We start from the raw sequence: 11,921 nt of genomic DNA on the forward strand, positions 1-11,921 counted from the left end.
TGTGCTACGTCACACTCGTCTACATGTAGAACACAGTGACCAGTTATATGTGCTACGTCAGACTCGTCTATAGGTAGAACACAGTGACTAGTTATATGTGCTACGTCACACTCGTCTACAGATAGAACACATTCTATTTTCTGTACTGGTATTTACTTGTATACAGGTTTCTGTACTCTTTATTTACTTGTATACTATTTTCTGTACTGGTATTTACTTGTATACTGTTTTCTGTTCTGGTATTTACTTGTATACTGTTTTCTGTTCTGGTATTCATTTGTATACTGTTTTGTATACTGGTATTTACTTGTATACTGTTTTCTATTCTGGTATTTACTTGTATACTGTTTTGTATACTCGTATTTACTTGTATACTGTTTTCTGTTCTGGTATTTACTTGTATACTGTATACTGTTTTCTGTACTGGTATTTACTTGTATACTGTTTTTTGTTCTGGTATTCACTTGTATACTGTTTTGAATACTCGTATTTACTTGTATACTGTTTTCTGTTCTGGTATTTACTTGTATACTGTTTTCTGTTCTGGTATTCACTTGTATACTGTTTTCTGTTCTGGTATTTACTTGTATACTGTTTTCTGTTCTGGTATTCATTTGTATACTGTTTTGTATATTCGTATTTACTTGTATACTGTTTTCTGTTCTGGTATTTACTTGTATACTGTTTTGTATACTCGTATTTACTTGTATACTGTTTTCTGTTCTGGTATTTACTTGTATACTGTATACTGTTTTCTGTACTGGTATTTACTTGTATACTGTTTTCTGTTCTGGTATTCACTTGTATACTGTTTTGAATACTCGTATTTACTTGTATACTGTTTTCTGTTCTGGTATTTACTTGTATACTGTTTTCTGTTCTGGTATTCACTTGTATACTGTTTTCTGTTCTGGTATTTACTTGTATACTGTTTTCTGTTCTGGTATTCATTTGTATACTGTTTTCTGTTCTGGTATTCATTTGTATACTGTTTTGTATACTCGTATTTACTTGTATACTGTTTTCTGTTCTGGTATTTACTTGTATACTGTTTTGTATACTCGTATTTACTTGTATACTGTTTTCTGTTCTGGTATTTACTTGTATACTGTATACTGTTTTCTGTACTGGTATTTACTTGTATACTGTTTTCTGTTCTGGTATTCACTTGTATACTGTTTTGAATACTCGTATTTACTTGTATACTGTTTTCTGTTCTGGTATTTACTTGTATACTGTTTTCTGTTCTGGTATTCACTTGTATACTGTTTTGTATACTGGTATTTACTTGTATACTGTTTTTTGTACTGGTATTTACTTGTATACTGTTTTCTGTTCTGGTATTCACTTGTATACTGTTTTTGTACTGATATTAACTTGTATACTGTTTTCTGTACTGGTATTAACTTGTATACTGTTTTCTGTACTGGTATTTACTTGTATACTGTTTTTGTACTGATATTTACTTGTATACTGTTTTCTGTACTGGTATTTACTTGTATACTGTTTTCTGTACTGGTATTTTCTTGTATACTGTTTTCTGTCCTGGTATTTACTTGTATACTGTTTTTGTACTGATATTTACTTGTATACTGTTTTCTGTACTGGTATTTACTTGTATACTGTTTTCTGTTCTGGTATTCACTTGTATACTGTTTTCTGTTCTGGTATTCACTTGTATACTGTTTTCTGTACTGGTGTTCACTTGTATACTGTTTTCTGTACTGGTATTCACTTGTATACTGTTTTCTGTTCTGCTATTCACTTGTATACTGTTTTCTGTACTGGTATTCACTTGTATACTTTTTCTGTTCTGCTATTCACTTCTATACTGTTTCCTGTACTGGTATTCACTTCTATACTGCTTTCTGTACTCGTATTTACGTGTATACTGTTTTCTGTACTGGTATTTACTTGTATACTGTTTTCTGTACTGTTATTTACTTGTATACTGATTTCTGAACTGGTATTTACTTGTATACTGTTTTCTGAACAGATATTTACTTGTATAGTGTTTTATGTACTCTGTATTTACTTGTATACTCTTTTCTGTAGTTATTTTACTTGTATACTGTTTTCTGTACTGGTATTTACTTGTATGCTGCTTTCTGTACTGGTATTTACTTGTATACTATTTTCTGTACACGTATTTACTTGTATACTGTTTTCTGTACTAGTATTTACTTGTATACTATTTTCTGTACTGGTATTTACTTGTATGCTGTTTTCTGTACTCGTATTTACTTGTATACTGTTTTCTGTACTCGTATGTACTTGTATATTGTTTTCTGTACTGGTATTTACTTGTATACTGTTTTTTGTATTGATATTTACTTGTATACTGTTTTTTGTACTCGTATTTACTTGTATACTGTTTTCTGTACTGATATTTACTTGTATACTGTTTTCTGTACTGATATTTACTTGTATACTGTTTTTTGTACTCGTATTTACTTGTATACTGTTTTTTGTACTTGTATACTGTTTTTTGTACTGATATTTACTTGTATACTGTTTTTGTACTGATATTTACTTGTATACTGTTTTTTTGTACTCTGTATTTACTTGTATACTGTTTTTCGTACTGATATTTACTTGTATACTGTTTTCTGTACTGGTATTTACTTGTATACTGTTTTTGTACTGATATTTACTTGTATACTGTTTTCTGTACTGGTATTTACTTGTATACTGTTTTTCGTACTGATATTTACTTGTATACTGTTTTTTTTGTACTGATATTTACTTGTATACTGTTTTTTGTACTCGTATTTACTTGTATACTGTTTTTTGTACTCTGTATTTACTTGTATACTGTTTTTTGTACTTGTATACTGTTTTTTGTACTGATATTTACTTGTATACTGTTTTTGTACTGATATTTACTTGTATACTGTTTTTTGTACTCTGTATTTACTTGTATACTTTTTTTTGTACTTGTATACTGTTTTTTGTACTGATATTTACTTGTATACTGTTTTTTTGTACTCTGTATTTACTTGTATACTGTTTTTCGTACTGATATTTACTTGTATACTGTTTTCTGTACTGGTATTTACTTGTATACTGTTTTTGTACTGATATTTACTTGTATACTGTTTTCTGTACTGGTATTTACTTGTATACTGTTTTTCGTACTGATATTTACTTGTATACTGGGTTTTTTGTACTGATATTTACTTGTATACTGTTTTTTGTACTCGTATTTACTTGTATACTGTTTTTTGTACTCGTATTTACTTGTATACGGGTTTCATTTCCGCCATAATCGCGACTCTGATCTCGTAGCCTCGTTGGTTCTGGTGACACTCGACACACTGGCATCGAGTCGTCCGCAACACGTCGACGGTCAGACGGTCGATTTCGTCAGCTGCCAACACAACAAATACCACAACAAATTATATTATTTTAAATGTAAGTCTGTACATGAATATGCATTATTCCTAATGCACGTCTATACATATATACACTAGCCTATGACAAATCGAGGTAGAATTTTTATGCTTTGCATTTACTATGGCCATTTGGGCCACTGAACACGAATCCGGTGGAATGTTTTGTCTGCGGCTGTTTTATATGCGGAACTGTAATTTATTCAAAATGGCAGCCAAATTTTGTCATTTGCCATGAAAAGTTTTTAGAGCATATAATCCGTGTAATATATCAATGTATAAGTTTTTGGGGTTATGTTTATGCACTGAAAATATGGTATTTTACTGGATTTCTTAACAGCAGTTTGAGCGCACACTTGGTAATTGGTTCATGTGCTCACCATATTTAATACAAAACCATGTTTTTTTAAAAAGGATGACACAATCCTATGAACCATGTTGTTTTATAGATGCACAAACAGTGTAGAGAGAACATCAAAAATAACATCCGTTGACACTGAGGAATATCCACAGGTTTACAAATGTCAATCTAATTAAAATTAGCTCCACTATTACATGTGGATCTAACACCAGCCAGTTGGAGCTCATGTCCACCAATCAAAACCTTACTTGCAGAATCCTGCCAGTAATTTAAAACTAACAACTCTGCATAGTCCCCAATGTCCAGGTAACATTTCGTCTGTAAATAATAATTTAAATATTGACCAATCACACTTCGCCTTTTATAACGTTATTTGGGAGCATACAAATTCTAAAAATATCGGGCGAGTCTATTTTAGTGGCCGCAGTACAGCGAACCAGACCAATACGTACGGGGTGGGTTATCAGTCTTGAATTTTACATTAAAAATTATTTATTTATTTATAAAAAAAACAAAAAACTAAATCAATCTTCAGTTTTACATTACAAATTATTTATTTTATAAAATAAAACATGTTTTAAGGCATTCGTAATTCACACGAAACATGTCGTATACCCTCAGGATAATTCCGAATGTTTTCAAATTATTTTTAAATCACTGGCAGGATTCTGCAAGTACGGTTTTGATTGGTGGACATGAGCTCCAACTGGCTGGTGTTAGATCCACATGTAATAGTGGAGCTAATTTTAATTAGATTGTACAAATGTCAACCACAAGAGTTCCTTTTCTGTTCATATATGTTTTTCGTATATCAGTTAATGGAGCGTAATGTTCAAGATTGGAAGGTGTACTCTTGCATTATATTGTCCACGTCAGTTATTCAAGTAGACGTCTTCGTTATTTTCAGTCATCAGCTATCTTTTTTGATATATTGAATGAGTTAGTAGTCAATCACTGAATTTGCATTTTATAACATTTGTGCGATATTCCGAAATGTTTCAGTGAATCAGAATTGTTTGTTTTACTGTTCTTTCTGTCTTAGGGGTAAATCTGTATATTAATCCAATCAGTGAAATCTTTTTACCTCCAATTTCTGTTTAAGTCACTTTCTTCTGGTATATAATATAGAAAGCGTGCTACTTATAAGGTAGGTAACTGTGAAACAGTTTTCATTTTCGTTGGTATTCGTGAGTCTGTTGATAGGACTCAACGAACAAGTTTCCTGTTCTGTCCACACTGTATCTGCAGACATAACAGGATGGTTCGGGAAATGTATGCCATCGCTGTTCAACAATAAAGATATAGACCCATGTTTAGGTATTAAATATGGTGAAGACATGACCCACTTACAAATTGCTCACTCAAGCTGCTAACAAAATAGTGAAATTCCATGATATCCTGTAGAAAAAGTGATATATTTAGTGCAAACAGACAGGAAGACCTCTATATGAACATTGAAATCTATGCTATTTGAAAGTGTTGTCTCATATGGACCAGAAACCCCATATATAGATATACTATAGTGCTGTCGGAAATAGAATAAAAATTATTTTCGTTGATTATTTCTTACATATTAAACAGACAAGTAAATATTTTGTAAATATCTATTTAATTATAGTCTACCTAATTTAGCATTCACATGTTTTGGCTGTCATTGATGTACAAGGTGGTGTTTACTCTTAAAATTAAAAGAAAGATGTCAGTAAACAGGTGATTTGTGCACTTTATTGGAATAGACTATAACAAAGTTTGGTCAACATAATTATGTCAATTTCATTGCTGTTACAATATGTGAGGGACCGTTTCTGATGATGGTTTACCCCTATTCCTCTTCGAAACAAAATATTTGTAGACATTTATAAGTAATTTTTTAGCAAAACTGTCAAGAACCATTTTGAGTTTCTGATCTATTTTCCGGTATTAAAGGTGCTATCTCAAAGTTGCATAATGACAGCTATTGCAAATCATGTTTTTATTAAATTTTGCTTTAACATTTAAAGACTACACCTTTAACTATATGCCCATAAATTAAATGATTATAGGAAATAATTTGATCTACTAGTAGAAAATACATTTTTAATGGAGAATCATTATTACAAACAGATGCTCACATATAACTTCTGATATAGCAACTTTAAGTGGTTGCAAGATTGTGTAAATTTCTACTATATTTATATTGAATTTATATTCACTAAATATGCTGGTCAAAATTAATAATTTATGTTGCAATTCAAAATAATCAGTTATCTTGCAGTTTTAACTTTAAAGTTTGTTTATGGGTAAATGAAATTGACACATATTCATCAAAATGTGTTATAGTCTGTTCCAGTAAAGGTCACAAATCTCCTGTTTACTGACATCTTTATTTTAATCTCAAGAGTACACACCACCTTGTACATCAATGAGAGCCCGAACAAGTAAATGCTAAATTAGGTAGAGTATCATTAAATAGCTATTTACAAAATATTCACTTGTCTGTTTAATATGAAAGAAATAATTGACGAAAATCATTTTATTCTATTTCCTACACTACTTTAGTATTACATGAGGTGTAGGATGTAAAAGCTATCAAATACATGCAATGAGATTAAATGTGGTCGCCATTTTTAATAAATGAAAGTTCCGGATATAAAAAGTGGTCGTAACCAAAAATTCCACCATTATTCTTAATGCAAGTCTATACATATATATACATTATTCTTAATGGAAGTCTATACATATATATATATATATATATATATATATATATATATATATATACATTATTCTTAATGGAAGTCTATACATGTATTCTTAATAAAAGTCTATACATGTATATACATTGTTCTTCATGTATATACATTATTCTTAATGCTAGTTTATAAATGCATATACATTATTCTTAATGCAAGTCTATACATTATTTTTATGGAAGGCTCTCTCTCTCTTTCTCTCTCAGGAGGAGGAGGAGGAGACACAGAAGGCAACAGGTGCTAGTCAAGTTTACGTTTTCAATAATTGCACTAGTAACGGATAAAAACCCCACGTTCGCCAAGCATGCAGGAATCCGACATGGCATACTCCTGATTAAACGTTTAATAACATTTTGGGAGATCCTGTCCTGTTCCTCTTGGAGAGTGGCGCCTAATTCTGCCAAGTTGGTTGGATAACGTTGACGTTCCGTTGCAGTAGGTGAGACTCCGCTGAGCATGGGCGTAGTCGTCCTGAAAAACATAATGGCGTCCAGCCTGACGTGCGATGGGCACAACGATCGGTGCAATGATGTTGTCACGGTAGTACTGCCCAATGACCTTCATATGAACAATATGCAGCTGGGTTCTGGCACTCATGGTAATGTCGCCCCACACCATAATCGATCTTCCTCCAAATCGGTCTTGAGGACGAATGTTGACGTTGGCGCAGCCAGACAAGCTTTCGTCGATCATGGAAGTCTTGTGCGAATCTGGAATCGTCTGAAAACATTACCTGAGCCCAACGCCTGTTAGCCAAATGTCTACGATGTGTATACCATTGATGTCTGGCAGCAATGTGCCTCTCAATCAAATGTGGGGTAACGTAGGGTCGACATGCGTGGATGTTACTTCTTTGCAGTCTGTTACGAATAGTCTGACCAGACAATGTAACGCCAGTTGTAACACGACTTGATTGGCTGATTGACCTCGATTCCTCAACGTGTAAGTCCTAATGAGTTGTGGCCCTTGGCCGTCCTGAACGGGGACAATCATCCACCTTTCTGGTTTGTCACAATATCGGGCCTACATTCGGCTAATCACTGATTGTGACACGTTAAGTCTACGGGCCACAATTCGCTGGATGGTGCAAACATGGAGGTTATTACTCACCTTCTATCGTGGTAATTAATGTGTTTGTTATTACTCACCTTCTATCGTGGTAATTAATGCATTTGTTATTACTCACCTTCTATCGTGGTAAATTTTAATATTACCCAATGTATTTGTAATTAATGCTCTTTGTTATTACTCACCTTCTATCGTGGTAATTAATGTGTTTGTTATTACTCACCTTCTATCGTGGTAATTAATGTGTTTGTTATTACTCACCTTCTATCGTGGTAATTAATGTGTTTGTTATTACTCACCTTCTATCGTGGTAATTACTCACCTTCTATCGTGGTAATTAATGTGTTTGTTATTACTCACCTTCTATTTGTAATTACTCACCTTCTATCGTGGTAATTAATGCATTTGTTATTACTCACCTTCTATCGTGGTAATTAATGTGTTTGTTATTACTCACCTTCTATCGTGGTAATTAATGCATTTGTTATTACTCACCTTCTATCGTGGTAATTAATGTGTTTGTTATTACCCACCTTCTATCGTGGTAATTAATCCGTTTGTTATTACTCACCTTCTATCGTGGTAATTAATGTTTGTTATTACTCACCTTCTATCGTGGTAATTAATGTTATTATTACTCACCTTCTATCGTGGTAATTAATGTGTTTGTTATTACTCACCTTCTATCGTGGTAATTAATGTGTTTTACTCACCTTCTATCGTTATTACTCACCTTCTATCGTGGTAATTAATGTACTACACACCTTCTATCGTGGTAATTAATGCATTTGTTATTACTCACCTTCTATCGTGGTAATTAATGCATTTGTTATTACTCACCTTCTATCGTGGTAATTTTGTTATTATGTGTTTCGTGGTAATTATTACTCACCTTCTATCGTGGTAATTAATGTGTTTGTTATTACTCACCTTCTATCGTGGTAATTAATGCGTTTGTTATTACTCACCTTCTATCGTGGTAATTAATGCATTTGTTATTACTTCACCTTCTATCGTAATTAATCACCTTCTATCGTGGTAATTAATGCATTTGTTATTACTCACCTTCTATCGTGGTAATTAATGCCTTTGTTATTTTGTTACTCTCACCTTCTATCGTGGTATCGTTTGTTATTAATGTGTTTGTTATTACTCACCTTCTATCGTGGTAATTAATGTGTTTGTTATTACTCACCTTCTATCGTGGTAATTAATGTGTTTGTTATTACTCACCTTCTATCGTGGTAATTAATGTGTTTGTTACCTTACTAATTAATGCTTCTATCGTGGTAATTAATGCATTTGTTATTACTCACCTTCTATCGTGGTAATTAATGCATTTGTTATTACTCACCTTCTATCGTGGTAATTAATGCATTTGTTATTACTCACCTTCTATCGTAATTAATGTCGTATTACTCAATTAATCGTGGTAATTAATGTGTTTGTTATTACTCACCTTCTATCGTGGTAATTAATGCATTTTATTATTACTCACCTTCTATCGTGGTAATTAATGTTTTGTTATTACTCACCTTCTATCGTGGTAATTAATGCGTTTGTTATTACTCACCTTCTATCGTGGTAATTAATGCATTTGTTATTACTCACCTTCTATCGTGGTAATTAATGTGTTTGTTATTACTCACCTTCTATCGTGGTAATTAATGTGTTTGTTATTACTCACCTTCTATCGTGGTAATTAATGTTTGTTATTACTCACCTTCTATCGTGGTAATTGTTATTACTCACCTTCTATCGTGGTAATTAATGTGTTTGTTATTACTCACCTTCTATCGTGGTAATTAATGTGTTTGTTATTACCCACCTTCTATCGTGGTAATTAATGTGTTTGTTATTACTCACCTTCTATCGTGGTAATTAATGCATTTGTTATTACTCACCTTCTATCGTGGTAATTAATGTGTTTGTTATTACTCACCTTCTATCGTGGTAATTAATGCATTTGTTATTACTCACCTTCTATCGTGGTAATTAATGTGTTTGTTATTACTCACCTTCTATCGTGGTAATTAATGTTTTTGTTATTACTCACCTTCTATCGTGGTAATTAATGCATTTGTTATTACTCACCTTCTATCTTGGTAATTAATGTGTTTGTTATTACTCACCTTCTATCGTGGTAATTAATGTGTTTGTTATTACTCACCTTCTATCGTGGTAATTAATGTGTTTGTTATTACTCACCTTCTATCGTGGTAATTAATGTGTTTGTTATTACTCACCTTCTATCGTGGTAATTAATGCATTTGTTATTACCCACCTTCTATCGTGGTAATTAATGCATTTGTTATTACTCACCTTCTATCGTGGTAATTAATGCATTTGTTATTACCCACCTTCTATCGTGGTAATTAATGCATTTATTATTACCCACCTTCTATCTTGGTAATTAATGCATTTGTTATTACTCACCTTCTATCTTGGTAATTAATCCGTTTGTTATTACTCACCTTCTATCGTGGTAATTAATGCATTTGTTATTACTCACCTTCTATCGTGGTAATTAATGTGTTTGTTATTACTCACCTTCTATCGTGGTAATTAATGCATTTGTTATTACTCACCTTCTATCGTGGTAATTAATGTGTTTGTTATTACTCACCTTCTATCGTGGTAATTAATGTGTTGTTATTACCCACCTTCTATCGTGGTAATTAATGCCTTTGTTATTACTCACCTTCTATCGTGGTAATTAATGCATTTGTTATTACTCACCTTCTATCGTGGTAATTAATGTGTTTGTTACTTTCTACCTTCTATCGTGGTAATTAATCGTGGTAATTAATGGTAATTAATCCGTTTGTTATTACTCACCTTCTATCGTGGTAATTAATGTGTTTGTTATTACTCACCTTCTATCGTGGTAATTAATGTATTTGTTATTACTCACCTTCTATCTTGGTAATTAATGTGTTTGTTATTACTCACCTTCTATCGTGGTAATCAATGCCTTTGTTATTACTCACCTTCTATCGTGGTAATTAATGTGTTTGTTATTACTCACCTTCTATCGTGGTAATTAATGCGTTTGTTATTACTCACCTTCTATCGTGGTAATTAATGTGTTTGTTATTACTCACCTTCTATCGTGGTAATTAATGTGTTTGTTATTACTCACCTTCTATCGTGGTAATTAATGTGTTTGTTATTACTCACCTTCTATCGTGGTAATTAATGCATTTGTTATTACTCACCTTCTATCGTGGTAATTAATGTGTTTGTTATTACTCACCTTCTATCTATCACCTTCTATCGTGGTATTAATGTGTTTGTTATGCCACCTTCTATCGTTTTAATGTTGTTATTACCTTCTATCTGGTAATTAATGTGTTTGTTATTACTCACACTATCGTGGTTTAATGCTATCGTGGTAATTAATGTTTGTTACTTTCTATCGTGTTATTACTCACCTTCTATCGTGGTAATTAATGTGTTTGTTATTACTCACCTTCTATCGTGGTAATTAATGTGTTTGTTATTACTCACCTTCTATCGTGGTAATTAATGTGTTTGTTATTACTCACCTTCTATCGTGGTAATTAATGTGTTTGTTATTACTCACCTTCTATCGTGGTAATTAATGTGTTTGTTATTACTCACCTTCTATCGTGGTAATTAATGTGTTTGTTATTACTCACCTTCTATCGTGGTAATTAATGCCTTTGTTATTATTACGCACCTTCTATCACCTTCTATCGTGGTAATTAATGCATTTGTTATTACTCACCTTCTATCTCATTACTCACCTTCTATCGTGGTAATTAATGCATTTGTTATTACTCACCTTCTATCGGTGGTATTATTAATTAATGCATTTGTTATTACTCACCTTCTATCGTGGTAATTAATGTGTTTGTTATTACTCACCTTCTATCGTGGTAATTAATGCGTTTGTTATTACTCACCTTCTATCGTGGTATTACTTTGTTATTACACCTTCTATCGTGGTAATTAATGCATTTGTTATTACTCACCTTCTATCGTGGTAATTAATGCGTTTGTTATTACTCACCTTCTATCGGTAATTAATGTGGTAATTTCTAAATTAATGCATTTGTTTACTCACCTTCTATCGTGGTTTGTTATTACTCACCTTCTACCTTCTATCGTGGTAATTAATGTGTTTGTTATTACTCACCTTCTATCGTGGTAATTAATGTAATTACTCACCTTCTATCGTGGTAATTAATGCTCACCTTCTATCGTGGTAATTAATGTGTTTGTTATTACTCACCTTCTATCGTGGTAATTAATGTGTTTGTTATTACTCACCTTCTATCGTGGTAATTAATGTGTTTGTTATTACTCACCTTCTATCGTGGTAATTAATGCATTTGTTATTAC

General features: G+C 32.3%; 1 protein-coding gene across 1 annotated transcript in view; it reads right to left on the reverse strand.

Annotated features, from left to right (window-relative positions):
* The window catches only part of LOC121371922, a 58,094-nt gene that overhangs the window by 39,547 nt on the left and 6,626 nt on the right, over positions 1 to 11,921 (reverse strand). Inside the window, exon 3 of the mRNA XM_041498169.1 lies at positions 3,241 to 3,370. Coding sequence (XP_041354103.1) covers positions 3,241 to 3,370 — 130 coding nt within the window. The remainder of the gene's footprint in view (positions 1 to 3,240; positions 3,371 to 11,921) is intronic.

The sequence above is a fragment of the Gigantopelta aegis genome, chromosome 4, assembly GCF_016097555.1.
Source record: "Gigantopelta aegis isolate Gae_Host chromosome 4, Gae_host_genome, whole genome shotgun sequence".
Classification (NCBI taxonomy): domain Eukaryota; kingdom Metazoa; phylum Mollusca; class Gastropoda; order Neomphalida; family Peltospiridae; genus Gigantopelta; species Gigantopelta aegis.